The 19,610-nt window shown below is 39.4% G+C and overlaps 1 protein-coding gene across 1 annotated transcript; it reads right to left on the reverse strand.

Annotated features, from left to right (window-relative positions):
- Positions 1–1,723: 1,723 nt before the first annotated feature.
- Positions 1,724–17,908, reverse strand: ZRANB2 (zinc finger RANBP2-type containing 2). Its single transcript, XM_045027261.1, has 10 exons — positions 17,697–17,908; positions 16,464–16,516; positions 16,244–16,352; positions 14,845–14,927; positions 12,527–12,603; positions 11,222–11,359; positions 9,889–10,061; positions 6,907–6,993; positions 4,187–4,351; positions 1,724–3,644 (listed from the first exon to the last, which is right to left on the reverse strand). The coding sequence occupies exons 1-10, from the start codon at positions 17,750–17,752 to the stop codon at positions 3,581–3,583; spliced, it is 1,005 nt and encodes a 334-aa protein (XP_044883196.1). The 5' UTR covers positions 17,753–17,908; the 3' UTR covers positions 1,724–3,580.
- Between the last annotated feature and the right edge of the window lie 1,702 nt (positions 17,909–19,610).

Consider the following 19,610-nt stretch of genomic DNA (forward strand, 5'->3'; position numbering starts at 1 on the left):
CCACCACCACCCCAGCATCCCACTCCCTATCCAACCCACCCTGCTCCCTATCCCCTGACTGCCCGCACCCCTTATCCAACCCACCCTGGCCCCCTTACCATGAGGTTACAAGCAGAGCCAGATACGCTGCCCCGCGGGAGCGTGCAGCCCCGCCCCCCAGAGCGCTGCGTGCGTGGTGACAGGGCTCCAGATGAATGGGGAGAGTGTCTGCCTCCCCGTGGAGCCAAACACTGCCCCGCGAGAGCGCGCAGCCCCGGCTCCCAGAGTGCTGCACACGCGGCGGCAGGGCTCCAGAGGACGGGCCGGTGGCTTGCTGTGCTCCGTAGGACTATGATAGTAGGACTATGAGAAGACACATCACTTCCTAGATCAACAGGAAATTGAAGTGTTTTACAAAATGTAACACGTACCATTTCATAAGTTTGCATTCAGCGCTTTCCCTTTACATGGTAAAATTTCTCCACAGCAATAGGTGCAATATGAGTTTAAAAATGAAATAAAAACCCTTTTCAGTAGTTTTGCATATATTATGATTACATATTTCACATATTCCTCCCATGACATAAACATGCATAAGTATAACCCCGTGATCAGTGTATATTACATGGCATCCTCTGTGCCTGATCCAGAGGACATGTCTGTAATAGCGTGGCTATTTACCTCAAAATGTAAAAAAACATGTTTATTTGGTTTAAGTTTCACGCACAGTGCAGGGATGGAAAGTTGTCCCAAATTATTAGACATACTCATGCTAATCCTGCCTTCTCCAAGTTAGTATAATGCTAATTATTTAAGTTGAATGACTTAAGTTGTTATATTTTTCCTGAAAGATAAAGACATACTTAACATAAGCAATTCCTTGATCTTTTGTCACCCTCACCACTTGCAGAAGAAACAAATCACTGAATTTAGGTCTGGGGCAAGTAAATCTGTTTACTTTTAAAATGTACTACTTTGCAATTTGAAGGCTACATATGCATTCTGTTAATGATTTAGGATTTCAACCCATACTCTTCTCTCCCGACTATTTATTTAAAAGGCAATTCAGCTGACCTTTTAAAAAAAAATATCAGTTACTCTTCATCTTTTACATTCATGGTTTGCATTTTCTATTTTCACTCTATTTGGATAATGAAACTAGAATGATCTGTTTTTATTCAGTTTTACTTTATGTTTTTGAAAGACAGTATCATGCATTTCCATGAAGACATTTCTTTTATTCCTAACCACAGCAGCTTCCCTTCATCTGGGCTAATATAAGTTTTCCAGATTTAAAAGAGGTCTGTAGAAACTCCAACATTTACTGTATAGCTGGTATTTGTAATCCAAATATAAAGGTCTTTACTTAGGAAGTGTGCAAGGCCAAGCAGAAGGCCATGGGACAATATTTTACTGTAGTCAAATTACAACATTAGGCTACAGAAGTTGATTTCTTTTTCCTGAAACAAGCCCTAAGACTAATCTGTTTTACACAAAGCAGGCCTGATCCTGATCTATTGCCCAGTGGTTTTTTTGATTCAGTTATTCAATAAGAATGGATATTGCTTGTATTTTACGAGACATGCTGGGGTTGGATTAACTGCTTTTGCCTTTAAGTTGCTAGTTCTTCTTACATCACAGATATTTTAAACAGAATAAAAAGGCTTAGCATTGCGGAAAGTTTAAAGAGAGCCAGCAGATAGAAAGATTTGTTCTACATGTCTAAACAGAAACACTCATTGTATAATTGACTCACAGGCTTTATTTACATTTGTCTGCAGAATCATTTCTTCATTAAATGACCTAGTACATTTTATCTAAGCCAAATTAAACCATAATTTTCCTCAGTTATCTGTAGTCTACCATTTGCTAAAATTTAAAAACTTTTATCTAAGTACAGCAACAATTTTAATACAAAGCACAAGAATAAACCAAAAGGTAACATATAGCTTCTAATAGATCTAATTTTTACAATTTAGTAGGTAGACTTTCCTGAAGTCAGAGGCACAGTTAAAAGAGACTAACTGTTCTTGTGCAATCTAAACTACATTGAGCAAGGAAATCAGATATAAAAGAAAGCGATAAAGAAGTTGTTGCAGGGCAATTTTTTCTGCAAAGAGATTATCAAAATATTTCTACAACAAAAACATTTTGCTCTGTCAAATCAGTCCAAAAGGAACTTAAAAAGTCATTTAAAAAAAAGAAAAGCAGAATGTAATTTTGCTCCGTTTGTCTTGTGAAGTTCATTTTACAAAAGCAACTATCAAAGATGTTGAAAGTTTTACTACTCAAATAATTACAGATATATTGCTTTTTTGTTTTAAAAAACATTATTTTCCCTTAACATACTTACCTTGTGATGCCACTGAAGATAACTGTTAACACAAATCTTTCTTAACCAAACGGAGCTCAAGAGTGACCAGGCTTTAATGTGATATTGCTAGTAAAACAAATTTCATAAAGCATTTTAAGCCATAAATTTTATAAAGTTTAGGGGAACAGTGATGATCTTTGATCACATTTATTTAGAAGCACAGATTTATCTGTATTTCAGGGAGAACTTCTTATGCATTTTATCTACCACAAGTAAAATTTACTGTGGAAAAAAATCTCTCTACAGCCCAAATTAATTTTTGACTGGTGGCTTGCAGAGGCTTCAACCCTGTACTGTAACTCCAAAGAAACTAGTTTAATAAAGTCCCCCATCACTTCAAAAGTAGCTCCATAATGTTGATTTCAGTATTATAAGTCCATACAAGACTGTCCCCTTTCTAAGAGAGGATCACAGACTTCATACACATGGAAATTAAATTGCACCCAGCAACCTACTGCAGAAAACAAGCTTTTCCTTGGCTAAGACAGGATCAAATAGGCTAAATCTCCATAGAGACTTACAGCTTTGAGACACACCTCAGCTATGGAGAAGAGAGTGCTTAATGATCCCAAAAACCTTCAAGCTGGGAGAGTGAAAGTCTCACTCACCCATTACGGAACCTAATATTGGTTGTGGAAATCGGACGTCTGCACTAAATGTGAGTGAGAACTGCCATTCATCACAACTTTTGTTTAAATACAGAATTGGAAGCCTAGCCTAAAACCCCCCCCATGGGATACTTTAGCCTTAGAATTGTAGTAATTTCCTCTGGTCCTAGCAAAAGTGCATCAAAGAAGCTCAGGAGCTGTTATGTGCAGGCAGCTCTCTTTTGGAGGGTGGGACTAAGCAGATCAACCTGTCTCCATTCACAGCTCAGGGAATGGTAAATAATGTAATGGGTTGGAGCCCTAAAAATTAAAAAACAAACCAACCATGTGGTAGTACTAAAATACATGGGCCCAATTATACATTAACAATACAAATATGCAACATCTGAGGAGATAAACGGAATAATGAAAAGTACACACCTACTTTGGGAAATTTATGGCTTAAAATGCTACCTTACTTTTTGTTTAATGAATGAACAAAGCTTCCCAGAAAGCAAGGACAAACATGCACTTCTACTAGCAGATTTAGCACTTCTGACCAAATAAGACACCAACTTCTTAAAAATATGCCTCATGCACTGGACTGGATTTTTTTTTTTTAAATGTGAACTTTAATACATTATTTCTTTTTAGAACTTGTACGGGAACCAGAATGGGAAGATCCAGATGACGACCTGCGGCGTCTGTAAGATACAAACAGAGAAAACATGCAAAGAAATAAGTTCAAATTAATTGTATCACTCACACCCACAATAGTTAGAAGACTAATTTATTTGATGGGGTAATATATAAACTGAACATATAAATAATCTGAAACCTTCTGTTTAGGCTCACTAACGTATTACACTTTTTAGTATTAAATTTACCACACTTCATATTAAATTTACAATTTCTTGATGTCACAGTATTCATTTATGAAAGTTAATCAAGCAATGGAGTACATTAGCCCCTTCAAACACCGAAACAATGGTTATCTAGGTCTTTTTCTATGGAACATGCTCTTAACAGGAGATTTTGCAAAGAAAGATTTTTTTTTGATGGTTTTAAAACATTTATGTTTTAAAAAGCAGCATGGTAATTGGAAGAGGGAGGGCAGGAAACTATTTTTAAATACCAAAATGAATAACTGATAAAAATCAATCCTTTCCCAGTTCATTTCATTTCTTCACAAAGTGTATTACACACATTTTAAATGCACCCATTCTTATTCTACATAAACCCAAACCTTTCGGGTGACCGTGATCTCGAACGTCTTTTTTTGCGATCACCGGGCGAAGAAGATCTAGAGCGACTCCGCTTCTTGCCTCTCTCAGGGGAAGATGATGAACGAGAGCTTGAGTAAGATCTTTTTCTTGGGGTTGAAGACCCCCTGTGGGACCTGGAGCTGGATCTTTATTGATTAAGAAATAAATTTGATTTAATTTGTGCATAATACAAAGAAGACAGCAAAAGTCTACTACAGAGTTCAGATCAAAGAACATTCAATACAAGATTTGCCACAACATTTTACAAAATGTATTTGTGGATATTTTAATACTTACTTCTTAGTTAAGAGTCAATAAGAACTTCTACCTTAACAATAAAAAAACCTTATTTTTAAAGTAATGCTTTTGAAATATGGTATTGTGGACCAGTGGTTTGGGAGCCTTTTCCCAGTGTTCTCAACAATTAAGCTTTTTTGTTAAACATACTGCAGGAGACTGGGATGAGAGACGGCCTACAAGACGACTATACTCGTGCTAAGTAATACAGTCCATAAAGTGAGAGGTAGGAGAACTACAGATTTAACATAAGCTATTTAAAATCATGTTTCACTTTACCAGTAGAGAGACATATTCCATTGTGGATCATTAAACCAAGGATACTTCAAAAATAAACTGCCTAAAAAAAATTACTAAAATTGGAAGAAATCTCAAAAAATGGCCATTCCTCCCACCCAAATTCGCCTATTTGAGTTTGCAAGACTTCTGCTAAACTGAAGCAATTTTAATAAATTAAAAATGTTAGGAAAATATCTTGCATGGCATTTTGTCATCTATGTTCACAAAAATCAGCTACTTTCTCATGAAAAAAATCATTATTTGTGGATTGAAAAGGTGATGAAGTTAGGAGGTCCTAAATTCTATTTCCAAGCCCAATGTTAAATCCACCAGACAAAGAGGATTTGGTGACAGTACTTTTTCAGATATCAAGCCTGCAGAAATGTTTCACAATCTTCACTGTAAATAATAAAGCACTCACAAAAGTTAAGCAATTTAATAGACAGATCTGAAATCCATTTTTAAACCAATTTTGTATCCTAAAAATAACTTGTTCTGAACTTGTTGCTTCAGTATCAGTGTCAAATAATAATTTGCTTTGTCTTTTATTACTTAATTTTATACCAGTTGCAATTCTCACTAGGCTAAAATTCCAACTAATGCCCAGGACAAATATAGCTAATATGGACATTGGGCACATGGAGGGTGAAATGAGGAGTAATCCTTCCCTCAGAGCAGCTAAAGAACTGTTTCATAAGATACATCCATGCTGCACACCACTGGCTGCAGCATGTAGGGTAAGTGCAGCTCCATGCCACTGTGAAAAACTGCAGTGTGGATGCATCCTGCATGTAGCTACATGGGGCAATGAAAGGCTCTGGCATGGGGGTGGCAGTGAGAACCTTTCCCCACTGCCTTCCCCCTGCCAGAACCTTTCCCTCCTCCCAAAGTCTTTCCCTGTGGTGGGGCAAAGCTCCAGCAGCTCCATGCTGCTGGAGCCTTTCCCCTACTACAGGGAGTTGCTGGAGCCTCTCTGTCCACTGTTGGGAGTCTTCCCCAGCCGGGGAGGAAAGCTCCAGCAGCAGAGCCTTTCCCTACACTACACTGCTAAAAATAACAACGTAGACAGGGAGGCACTGCTCAGGTGTGTAGAGAGCTGTGTAGAGTATATACCATGAGTGTCAGATGTATAGTTATTTATCCAAGCGTTCACTATCTATACTATTTTACTGTGGTCAGAGGTGGGGAGGGGAGTCCACATGCTGCCATAAGGAGTGTGCAACGCAGACATCCCACAGAGGCTGCATGGAGCACTTCCACGGTTTTCTCTTTAGGAGATAATGGAATCCCTGCTTATACTCCACCCCTTAAAATGAGGATACTCAAGAGGTTTGTGCTACACAAGGGATGCAAAACTATTTTTAGATGCCCTGCCCTACTTGTTTCACACCATAGGGGCCCTCTCCAGGAATGGAAAAAAAGAGGTGAATTTGCATTCTACTGCAAAAACTTCTGTCAACAGGAAGCCGCAGTGAACTCATCACAAGGACTACTTGTTAGCTTTGGCTGCCTTGCACAGTTCAATAATTGCTATACAAAAAGACCAGCTAAATCATCTTTCATGAGTATATCCAGAAAATCTGGACCAAGTCTTGCTTGCCTTGACCACATGGGAGTAATCTCAGACTTCAGTGGGTTACTTACATGAGTAATTGATCAGTGATTTCACATATTTCCCCTACGTTTACAAAAAAAGTTTCAACAGTTTTGTCTAATGGATGTTCACATACGTTACCAACATATACAAAATAAGAGTATAGCACATCTTCTAATATTTCACACTTAATTGCCAGAGGAAACAGTAAATAAAGTTGCAAGAATTATTTTAAGGAAAAATATGCATTCAGATTCTCTTTGACATATTGCAGACACCGGATTATCCACTTGCTTGCTTTAGACCAGACTTTTAAAAATATTCTCATAAAAAAAAAAAATCTTGCATTTTCAAGAATAATTATTTCATTTAATAGTGGTAACTCCTTGGAACACTGGACCTGGGAACAACTGACTTCCATGCTGAAAATGAGTTAAGTCGAAATAGTTTTTTAGAGAAACAAACAAGCAATCAGTTCTGCTACCCTTTTAATTTCTCTCTGCAAAGCAGGGAGAAAGCTACCTCATTCACCTTGATTTCGACCCACGAGATCTAGAATGTTCTCTGGAAGTGGAACGAGATCTTGATCTGGAACTCGAAGAGCTTCTTGAATGGGACCTGAAACAACATGGAGGATTTTTTCCAATACTTAAACAGCCTTGAGATATGATTATTGTAAAATTACATCTAGAATTTTGATCAATGCATACTAGCATCTGAAATACTAGTTCTTAATATCTGAAACTTTTCAAAAATTAATATTCATTTTCTTTCATAATTTGTTTTTAACAATATGTAAATGCAGCTCTTTATCATACATTAAAGTACTTGGGCCCGGATTCATGAAAGACTTTATTTGGTCTTTAAAGTTTTGCCAGATTGTATATTGGAGTTATTTATTTACTTTCAACTGCTGATGGATAATTCTAGTTAGAATTTCCAATATATAAGGAATGGCATAAAGAAGTTAAGGTTTTTATTAATGGCGTCCTATTAAGATATTGAAAGTTGTCATTAGAACTATTAATTAAATTGTGAAAGCAGACAAAGTAAGTAGGGTAGCAGTTATTCGGTAAAGTTAATAAAATGATTGCTTACCCTTTAACTATTTCATGAATCCAAACCAAACCTTGTAATTTGCACCTTAATGGGACACCATCAGCTTGGATTTTTAGAAGTGTATTAAATTAGGAGTCCTAATGTCTGATATAGTACTCCAAATACACTATCATGAACATTTCTTAAACAAATTCTTTAAAAAGTGTCAAGATTTGTTATTCACTTGTTGATATTTAGAAGGCTCTTTTCAGCAAGTGTGAAACTGCCTATAATCAGTCTAATTGTTTCCTCTGCATAAAAGGCACAGTGCACACACAAGAGTAAATTTTTTTGCTAATTTACGGAAATCTCAGGCATTACTTGTAACTTTACAATGTTTTTAAACTAATGCAATTTTCAAATTGATGGTGTCTCCTTAAAATACAAGAAGCAGGAGTACAGTACTACAAGTCTGGTATAATTGTAATTATTTTGAAGAGAAGACATGTCAAATCAAAATTTAATAATCTTTTCTGGCACTATTTGGTAAATTAATTCCATAACTCCCAATAAATATTGTTACCAATGTCTCTATTTCATCATATTATACAGAACAAGAATAGTCTGCGCTTTTATTTCTAGCAAGATAAGATTTAGGTTTCTAAAAAACAAAAACAAAACCTTCAAGGAGAACTCAAAACCCTTTGAACACACATTTATGTTTAATTAAATGAAGACTCAGCCCAACGTTGCGAATATGTATTGAAGTACCTGTGACAAGATTCCACCCAACACTGGGAGATCCCAGGAAACACAAAATAAATTAAACTACTTTTCATCAACTTTGAGGGTTGTGAATTTATGTTTGACCCTTCATCTGAGCTGACTGTAGTTTGTACTATTTTTTTAAAAATATGACAGATAATCTTATTTGCATTCCAGTAGCTCCCATGCAGTGGGTGCAGTTCACACAGGGTGACACAGTCCCTGCCTCACAGAGCTCAGACTCTAAGATGAAGGGTGGAAGAAGAGAAATGAAACGTACTATCAAAATGTGTTTTTTGATAAACGAATTGGCAAGTGCCAATCAGCTCTGCCAATAATATTTGGTTAGCTTCTTGAAGGCACTCTAGCCTATGTGGGCCTTACGGAGGCATTTCAAGGAAAGGATAGTGATCTATGGATCTGTTCATGGAGGGCATCTGTACAGAAGAAACTTTATGAAGTGGAAAAGGGGAATTCAGTAGAGGGTTCAAAAAAGTCAGGCAAGGACGGTGCACTTAGCAAATGAGTTTTGAATGGAAGGTGCAGGGACAATATGCTGTCATGTAGGCCAAGTAAAACATTTAATATACACATTCTAACAAAAAGGAAAAAGGAAAGTAATTTTCACATATTTGAAATCCTGGCCACTTCAGAGACAAAAGCAAAGTGTGCCTCACTTACCTTAAAGTCTGGCAAAACAATAGCTGATATTTTAAACAGAGAAGCAGTTTAAGTGTAAAAAAATATATATTATATATATTTTTTTACTCCAAGAACTTGAGACCATCCTAATGGATTTTTTTGCAGGTGCAAATTCTCCTAAACCAAGAGGTTATTCACCAAGTTTCAACTTGGGCAATTTATTATGGTCAAATTATAAGCTTCCTCCTACAATAACTAATTCTTAGCTATACTACTACTAGTTAGATATCTATGTGTTAATCTTACATTTGTTAGTATTAAGGAGCTTAAGAAATAGAGATTTTTTTAACCAACTAGTAAAATGATGTGTTTATTAAATGGTTGGTTCACTACTGATTTGAGAATAAGCTTTTCTGTGTTCTCTTTAAATGTGCAAATTAGAGCTTTTATCTGGCCTCACTGAGACCCATGTAGACCCTGCAAACTCTTTAACTCAGTTAAGATCATCTTCCTTGCCTGATGCTCTAACCACATCATAATCATCTTAATCCCTCCATTGACTTCCCCTTTTCTACCACATGAAACTCAAGTTTATCATCTTCACCTTCAAGGCATTTTCCAATAGTGGCCTTCTACTTTATCTGCTCTGATTGCATTACCTCCTACTTTACTATCCCCACCTCCCAGTTTGTCTACTTTTCTCCCAACAATCCTCAGTACTTCCAAAAAAGTGTCTATTTAACATTAAATGGAACTACTCAATAGCAAGCCAAAAGGACTACGATTAGTTTTCAAGCTTTCCTGTTTTTATAAACCATATTTGTTACAGATACAGCTGAAACATTAACTCACTGAAAGCAAACTGACAAACTAAAAGAAGCCCTCACTTTTAAAACTGTGGAGCTACAAAAGGCCATTATAAAAATGTAATCTACCTGTGTAAACTGAATATATAAAACTGTCACATTATTAACTGAAACTATAAGTCAATCAAGAAAAAAAGATGTAAATAAAGAAGTTAGATACTGACATTTTGCCTGGCGTTACCCTTGACCTGTACCCGTTTACCTTGACCTAGACCTTGAGCTTGAGTGGGAGGATGAGCGCGATGAAGATTGTGAGTGGGAAGATCGAGATTTAGAGCGACTGCGCCTGTTGGATTTCTTTTTCTTATTAGCATCTTCTTCCTCACTGGCATCAAGATTATACTTTGAGAGATCAGCCTCCTCTTCATCCTCATCCTGAAAAAAATGTAGACTGTTAGGTTTGGAGACTTAAATATGAAGAAAATATGCAGAAAGTAGGATTACATTTTAGACTATTTTCATTTGGAGTAGTAGTTTTTACTTGCTCTTGTTCTGTACTTTATTTGGAGCTTATTGCCCAATCTTTTCAAATCCGTTTTTTTAGTTCTCTTTTGTTAACAAAAAAATCTCAAACACTGAGTGCAGCTTGTTAAAGATCAAATAGCTACATAAAAATAATTTCAGAAACAGCAATAAAATAGGACTGAAAAAAAGTGATCCTCAAAAACCTGCAAAATGACTAAATAATTAAAAAGTTAGATAGTGAATTATAATGCCAGCATTTGTATTACAGTTCAGTGACTGTTTTAAAAAAAGAGACAAAGCTTTATTTTGGGCAGATGCCTGGCAGAATTCTCAGGCGCAGAGGAAGTCTATCTCATTACCAAACTTAGGTTCCAATCCTGCAAATTCCTTACATACTTAACTTTACACTCTGAGAAGTCCCATTGATTTTGTTGGTCAGTGTGTAAAAGTAAATATGTGCACAAGTCTTTTCATGATCATGGCCTAAAAGGAACAACTAATATTTAACAATCACTATGTATTAAAAACAAAACTGCAGATCAGGAGGATATTTATTTCAATTTTATAGCTAAAAATAAAGCCAGCATCATTTAACAGAAGACATCTGGAACATGTCTAGTCCATGTTGACATTTATTTTAGATATTTTGAAAACATTAGAAATAGTGCAGCAGTAGGTAATTCAAAAAGATGTTAGTGTGCATTTTCACCATAATCTACTGGATCTACCTATTAAGACAGCCTATATAAACATATATTTCTTACAATGATTAATTCTGTTCCCAAAGTTAAAATATAAATGTAAGTTTAAGTGGTAAGTTTCTGACCGCAGTCATTCAAAGCAACAAATACAGAGTTCAGGCTGACAAACTCTCCTCAGCTCATGCATTCTTCCAATACACACATATCCCACTCCAATATGCATACAGAGGTTAGGAGAACATATCATTCTTACTTATAACTTATGTATTGTATAACAATACTCATTTACAAGCAGCTAAGAATTAAGGCCAATCTCACTTAGTAAGAACATAGTATGTTAGCAGTAACAAAGAACAAGAATTATTTTACCTCATCCAATTTATACTTGGAAAGATCTTCATCCTCATCCTCCTCTTCTTCCCCTTCAGACTCCTTATCTTCTACTTCCTTCAGGATAGATGCAGGCCCAACTGGCTTCCCTCTGTATTTTTTCTTTTTGCGACCAAACTAATTGCAAATAAATAATGTGAGTGACACATGCTTTGTTTCCGCCCACTCCACCACAAGTAATACTAATTACAGTATATTAAACAAGCAGCCGCCTCTGAGCTAACATGAAAAGACTATAATGAACTAAGACTTTTGTAAAACTCGTGGGAAAAAGTGAAAAATAGTAAAAACAACTTTAATTCAGGGCTTTGGAGAGGAGCCCAGAGCTGGAGCGTGGAGCAGTTCCGGAGCAGTGGAGCTGCAGATTTTTGCCTGGAGCTGGAGCACAGCTCAAAAGCCCTGCTTTAATTACAAATAAAAAAATATATTGCTATGTGTGGAGACAGAGAAGGCAAATGTCTACAATGAAATCTTAGCTGAATGACCAACAAGTACTCAGCAAAAACCTACTGTAGATCTAAAATGAAAGACACATCACAATGTCTATATTCTGATAAATTCATCAAAAATGTGGATGCAATCAAACAGCATGTGCTTTACAAAACTGCTTTATAACAGACTTCAGTATGTTGGGAAGCAGTATGAGCACCCTAAAGAAAATAGCATAGGAAATCTAAAGCAGATCTTGCAAGTAGTTAAACTAATGAAACAAACCATAGTTAACTCCTACCAATTTAAATTTTAACTGATTTTTAGAAGTTCACCCCCACAACTTTCCAGATTCCACACCAATTCTGCTTCACATATGAATCGGCAAGAGCCGTAATTCAAAAGATTTATACAGCTAGCTTCCCTCACCGTGAGCCTGGGTGGCTGAGGTTGGTCTACGCCTAAAACTTAGGTCGATGTAGCTACATCACTCAGGCTGTGAAAAATTTCATGCACAGACGGATGTAGTTAGATCAACCTAAGGTAGTTGCAGCTAGGTCAAAGCTTGAACCCCACTATCAATGGCAACTAGGCCAATGGAACAATTCTTCTGTTGACCCTAGCACCTCGAGGGGGTGGATTTACTACAGCAACAGAAAACCCGCTTCCATCGCTGCAGGAAGTGTCTATACTACAATGGCATAACTGCAGCTGTGTCCACTATAGTACTTGCAGCGTAGATATACCCTGAGTTAGTTTCTCAAGCCAGGCTTCCCTGCCAGATATGTGCTCTTAACACAAATCTCTTCACTTTAACTTATGTTCCTCCAATGTAATAATTATACATAATCTTACCTCATCATACTCCCCATCTGATTCTTCACGTTCTATATACTCAACATTCTCTCTTTCATTAAAACCTCCTCCATATCCTGTAAATTGTAAAATAAGAATGTACTAGATAACCTCTTATATTGTGTAAGTTCAATTACACTAAATTCAAAGTCTTTGGTAAATACTTTTATTATGCTACATCTGATTAAAAGCCAATAGAAGATGTTTCTAGATGTATAAGCTATCATGAAATCTATACCAGGAATATTATGCAATCTGAAGGGAAGTAGGCATTGAACTGTTCTCACACAAATGTATCAAAAATAGTTTTTACATATCTAACTGAGAAACTGAGGCAACCTTTGCTAAATGAAAGAAACACATCCCACTGCGACTGTTTAGCTAATTAAGGGCCAAGTGCCACAAAAGAGAGATAATCAGGCTGCAAATGTCCAGCAGAGAATTCCTCTTGTATAGGAGAACACCCTGCTGAAGCATCTGAACTGCAGCCAGACCCTGCCTCTCCTTCTGACCCACAGGGCATGTCAGGGCAGGGAGGGCTCTGTTCCACCACTGCCATACTTCCATGATGTAGGATCCATTATAGCACATAACGCATAAGTGGAATTTAATACTCTTTGCTAGCAGTTTTAAGATGAATACGATCAAGAGTGGGCCTGAGAATCAAGAAGCTGAAACAGACTCCCTGACACCCTATAGATTTGCCAGGCAAATTTGGCATGGGAGATAATCTAGTCCCCCAAAAACATTTTTTGCATGTTTTGTTTAACCCTACATTTATAGGATGATTTCAGAAGGAAAGCAAAGGAAAAGGGAATATCACTGAGTTGACATTTCTGCTTAAAGCACAATTTTGTTACTGCTTTTTGTTGCATACAGGAAATATTTTATAAAGTGAAGCCTTAAGGTTATTTATCACGTTCCATTTGAAATGATTGCTAGTAAATACATTAAAATTGCCCCTTCAATGGTATATACCCAACTATCATAACAAACTTGAACTTCCATTAAACTCCTCATTCTTCATTGCTCGTGCCATTTTCAAAATAACTGTTCTTGCCATTTGAAGTCATAGCAGATATTTTGACACAACAAATGTCACTAATGCAGCCAAATATAGCCCCGCAAAAAAGAGAATGACGACTACAAAGGGGGAATAATTAGCACACAAAAAAAATGAACTTCTAAAACAGAGATCCTTTCATTCAAGTATCCTTAGGAAAAAAGATATTAGTGAGCCATCCTTCTCTTCCCAAATCTGATAAGAATGGCTTCTACAGTGAATGTTTTTTATAAGGCAGCAACACATTAAAAAAATTCTCAACACACAAACCCAGCATGTATTTTGTTCAACTGTTTAGAGTCCCCGACATATTTCACCATTTCTGAATATCTGCCGGGAGCTCAGAACTACTTATTTTAATTTTCAACTTTAATTTCAGCTATAATTTATAGTTGTTTGTAAGTAATAAAAATGCATTGTGCTACATGTACTTTCATTATATACGACCGGTCAACATGACTGTTAGTTTATTTTTAAGACTAAATAGAATTGTTGAAGAAATAGAAAACTGATAAATTGTACTTTTCTCTATGAGGAATAAATTAAGTTCTGTGCTTCTAATTTGAGAAGTGACAGAATATTAAAACAGATCAATTCCCTGACCATTTAACACCTACTGGGCTCGTCTACACAATTACAATCCAATCAGTTCCAGTTACAACATGGTTGCAACCCTGACCTAGTTATAATATGGTTCCATTTTGTAATGCAGATGGGACTTTATTATATCCAAAACATGACATGATTATGAAATAGTTATGCTCCATTCTACACTACAAACTGGAAATGTATTGTAACCTACTACTGACTTATAAGTCTAGTGTAGATGGACTCTATGGCTACATATCAGACATTCAAAATTAACGTCTCCTGAGTTTAAACATAATCTGTTGGAAATGTATTTAAGAATTTGTTTTAATACTGTATCTTCATGAAAACTAAGAAAGTGGTTTAAACTGAATGAGCTTAGGGGATTTCCTGAGGTGAACCACTATCACGCTTGTACTTTACATACTAGTAATACTTAGCACGTATATAGACTTACAAGGATGGGATATGCAAGAAGAAGACTACTAGGTAGCATTGCTATGCATATTAAAAATGACCACTTGATTTAAGTTATGTTATTATTTCTAAAATTTATGAAGAGAACTGAGTATTTAGAAAGGCAAATTGACCACTTGATTTAAGTTATGTTATGATTTCTAAAATTTATGAAGAGAACTGAGTATTTAAAAAGGCAAATTTATCTTACCTGTCCTTTCCTCCAGTTTTGCATACTTTGGAGTATTACACATATTACACTCTGATCTCCTGGCCCAGTTCACATTGCCACAACTTTAGTTGGGGAGGGAAAAGAAAGTAAGTGTAAAAATGCAACATTTTATTTCAAGTTAAATACCATGGGAATTAGGCAACATGCACCAGAAAAGAATGAAATCAATTTATATTGATTAGCGGTGGTTTAAATTCACTACTAAACAAATACGTAATTGTAACATGATCAGGGGCCACTCTTGCAGTACTTATGTACACACAACTCCCAGAGAAGTCTATAGGAATTTTGCATTAGGATCACAGCCATGAGCCAAGTAGTCAGCCCAAAGAGCCCCAAGAGAGGCACAGCTATGATCAAGCTTAAAATGCATATACATGCACATATCTATACCAAATCATAGTATAGTAATAAAATGGCATATATTTGGGCATAAAAGGAACTTTCACATCATAACTGTACAAAAGTCATTTTTACCTGTCACTTCTTTCAAGGGTTCTATATATATTGAGGAAAGGTGCTTGGCTTATTTAAAAAAGACAGTAGAGATGGAAGGAAACAGAGGAAGATTGGAAAATAGTGTGAAAAGGACAAGAGTTAGAAGGTGAAAAATAGGAGCGCATGGATGTAATCTGTAGGAACACAGGGGCAAGTGCAAGTTGTAAAGCTGAAATTTGAAATAAACGTCAACTAGAATTCAATTAGCATTTTCTAGAGATGGAAAAATATTCTAATAGGTACAGGATTCAGAGATTAGAAATTGTATATAAATTAACAAAGACAATTCATAAATCAAAATTAAGAGGGTATCAGGAGACATGAAGCTCTTCGTAAAATCAGGGTATCATAAAAAAAATCTGTTTCCATAAAAGTTTCAAACAATACAAGTATTCACATGTACAGAGTTTGTGGAAAAAGATAATTTTGCTGAATTTTGCACCTTTTGAAACTTCACAAAGTCACTATGAAGTTTTATTCTCTCATCCCCATCTCTTTTTTTAAAAAATCCACACACACAGTAGCCTGTGATGTGAAGTAACTTGCCTACAGTCACACAGGAAGTTTTTCACTCAGATCAGGAACGGAACACATACTTCCAATCCTGTGCTGTAATCAAAAGACCATTCTGTCTGTCTAAAGTCATATTGATTAAATATTTGTTGTCCAGAAAAAAACTAAATGAAAACTAATCTAATGTGAAAACATACAAGCCCTATTTTAAAACGTGTTAAAAAAAAAAAGAGGTTCCAATTTCTCTTGCCTACTCACTAAAAGCTACATTGTTTCTGACTGAGTTAAATATCCAAGATACATGACCTTTCAGTCAATTAAAAACGTTTATAGCAGAAATAATATTAAAGTTTCAAAACCGACATACGTTTTACATTGCCAATCATTAGCACTGAACAGGCCACGGCTCTTTTCAGCAAGCGTCTTCCCAATTTCAGTCCCTCCCGCTTTCATCATTTTGGCTTCAGTTGTTTTTTCTGAAAATAGATTAAACAAAATAATTTTCAAGAAGTTTCTTATAGATTGAACATTTCATTCTTTTTGGGGGAATATGAGAGAAGGGAACTCTAAACTGGAAAGATAGTCACCTCGACCACATCTGTTACAGCTGGTTCTTCTAGCAAAATTAACATTTCCACACCTGAAAAAAGAAATATATTCTTATGAAGGGCAATTAACAGGTTTTTTTTTAAATGGGGAGAGGATAAAGATGATAGGAATTTATATTTGGAAAATCTTTTAAAGATGAAAAATCCTATAACGTTTTCTTTGTTTTGCAAAATGAATAATGACATTTTTCCGGCTTGAACAATTTTAATGTTGGTAGCTTAATTTTTGTAGCTAAAATAAAACTGCTATAAAAACTCAAAGGAACTTATAACAATGACTTTTTGTTTTCTAACCTCTGAAATAAATTAGCTGTTTGTAACAGGGTGGTTAGTTTTCTTTTTGTTGTACAAATACACATTTCAGACCAGCAAAAAAACGCACAAACAAACAGGCCACTGGCAATTTTATTTTGTCAGAATTCTACTGGTTCACAGTAATAGCACTAGGTCCTTCATTAACTGTAAACATCCCGCAAAAGTTGGCAAATATTTTGTATTTAGTAAAGCACTCTGGGTAAATATTTAACTTTTCTTATTAAATGTTTTCTCAAACATACTGGAAGCCAACTGAAGAATTATAAATAAGACTGAAGGATTGTTGGGTTTCTCTGAAGATTTTTAAGTACCCTGTACTGCAATAGCCATGTCATTTTCCAGTTGACGGTTCTGGCGCTGCAATGTTTCTGCTCAGGCACACCCCTGCCCCTCCAGCCCTACCCACAGCGATCGGGCCCCGAGGAGGCACACGGGCCTGGGGCCACCCACGCAGAACACGTTGCGGGGCCAGGGCCCGTTCATTTTCTTTGCAGTGTGTGGTGGGTGCAGCGCTGCCATCGTGCCACCGCCCCGGGAGCGAAGTGACCCGGGGCTGCAGCCAGCAGAGTCGTTGAGCCTCCCGGGCGGGGAGGCCTCTGAGCTGAAGGGCGCTGATACAAAGGGCGTTATGCCTGTTTCGGGCCCCGCTACCCCAGCCGGAGGCAGCAGAGACTCCCGCAGGGGAGCAGGCGCAGGGACCTGCCCCACCATCCGTCCGTCCGTCCCCAGCGGCCTGTGGCCCCCGGAGAAGTAACAGCCCCGCAAACGGCGCCTCCTGTGCCCGGTAGGAAGAAAACTCGAGGACCTTGAGCTCCCCGAACCCGGCCCCGCTCCCCGTCCACGGCGCCCCGAGGTCCGCACCCCCCCCGGTCCATGGGGCTCCCGGGCCCCCCTCACTTCTTGTCCGGGCAGATCCAGTCCCCGTCGCTGACTCGGAAATTCTTCGTCGACATTTTGGCCCACCGCGTCCAGAGCCAAGCGGCGCGGCGGGGCCGGGGTCCTGCGTCTGACGGGGCTGCCTCGCAGCGCCTGCTTCCCGCTACCAGCCGCCACAGGGTCGGCGCGCACAGGGCCCGGCCCTGCCCCAGGAAACGCGCCGAAGGGCGGCCGCGCGGCGCGGATTGTAATCAGGCAGTGGGATAGCCACCCTGCCCGGCCGGGAAGCGGGGGGTGGCGCGGAGAGTTCCCCCTAGGGGCCGGAGGACCCCATCGGAGGGAGCGGGGCGGGGCTGAGGGTGGGATGAGAAGTGGCGGGGGGAAGCCAAGGGAGAGTGTGGAGGAGGGCGGGGCAATGGGGGGGGGGGAGCAGGAGAGAGGGAGGGGTAGCGGTGACCCTATTTCCCAAGGAGAAAACGGGACTCCGAGGTGTCCCCTCCCCCACACAGGAGGCTGTTGCCTGGTGCTGGAACCCTCCCCAGCTCTGCCTTCCCCCCCTGCAGGAGGGGGCTGGAGGCTCTGCCTGCTCCCCCCCCCCCCATCTAGGGTGACCAGATGCCCTGATTTTATAGGGACAGTCCCGATTTTGGGGTCTTTTTCTTATATAGGCTCCTATTACCCCCCACGCCTGTCCCAATTTTTCACACTTGCTGTCTGGTCACCCTATGCCCATCACACGTTGCTCCACACCACACCCACCTTTTTTTGACAAAAGTGAGCATTTGTCCCAACTGTCAGCAAGCGCAAACCACACAAATGCCTCCTTTTGAAAAAGAAAGTCAGGACAGCCGGTCAGAACTGCCCCGGCCAAAACTGGACGTATGGTCACCCTAGGGAGAGGCAGAGAAAGGGGCTGGGCTGAGATCAGACATGCTGGCTGGTGCTGGGAGCAGTGCTACATGGTATGGAGATGCATACAGCAACCATGGCCACAGCCCGCCTAGCCCAGGGATCCCAACACTGCTAAGACTGCTGTAATTGGACTGGTAATGGCAACAGTAGACATTTTTATGAGAGTTTCTGTAGATAACCTGAGCCAAAGTGTCTGGGCCAGATCCTCAGGTAGCATGAACTGGTGTCATTGGAGCTTCGCTGCTGCTTGGCTGATTTACACCAGCTGAGGGTCCTGCTCTCTGATTTTTTCTGTTGCTGTCCAGTTCACTACACAGAACCGAGTCAAACTGGACTTCATTGCAAAGAAATTGTAAGTTTTCTTACAGGAAAAGCCACAAACTGTCTGGAAAGGAAGAGTAGATTACATTACTTGCCTGAGTGAAATTAAATATCCAGAGAATTGCTGCACCTGTGGGCTGGATCTGGCCCCTCAGGGCTTTGGATCCGGCCCATGGGATTTGCCCCCCGTGGTGCCGCGGGACCCGCACCGTTCTCAGAAGCAGCCGGCATGGCACCACATCCCGGGGGTGGGGAGAGCTCTGTGCGTTGCTCCAAGCACCGCCCCCTGCAGCTCCCATTGTCCAGGAACGGGGAACTGTGGCCAATGGGAGCTTTAGAGGAGGTACCTGGAGGCGTGGCAAGGGCAGCGCATGGAGCCCTGTGCCCCACCTCCCCCAGGGGCCACGCAGGGATGTGGCGAGCAGCGTGCCATGGGGCCAAGGCAGGCAGGCAGGGAGTGTGCCGCTGCAGGTAAGCAGTGCCAGGGCGGAGCCCAAACCCCTCCTGCACCCTGCCCCCCAACTCCCTGCCCTGAGCCCCCTGCCTGCACCTTGCACCCCTCCTGCACCGTAACCCCCCGCCCGAGCCCTCTGCCTGCACCTCGCATCCCTCCTGCACCCTAACCCCCTGCCCGAGCCCTCTGCCTGCACCCCACACCCTGCCTGCACCCCAACTCCCTGCCCTGAGCCCCCTGCCTGCACC

This window comes from Mauremys mutica, chromosome 8 (genome assembly GCF_020497125.1).
Source record: "Mauremys mutica isolate MM-2020 ecotype Southern chromosome 8, ASM2049712v1, whole genome shotgun sequence".
Classification (NCBI taxonomy): domain Eukaryota; kingdom Metazoa; phylum Chordata; order Testudines; family Geoemydidae; genus Mauremys; species Mauremys mutica.

Bases quoted from the DNA above. Each gene is read 5' to 3' on its own strand.
- ZRANB2 (XM_045027261.1), bottom strand. From the start codon at position 17,752: ATGTCGACGAAGAATTTCCGAGTCAGCGACGGGGACTGGATCTGCCCG. The intron at 16,517-17,696 runs GTGAGGGGGGCC...TTCTTTTTTCAG, and splicing joins TGGATCTGCCCGGACAAGAA to GTGTGGAAATGTTAATTTTG. The intron at 11,360-12,526 runs GTAAGATTATGT...ATTTGCAATTAG, and splicing joins CAGATGGGGAGTATGATGAG to TTTGGTCGCAAAAAGAAAAA.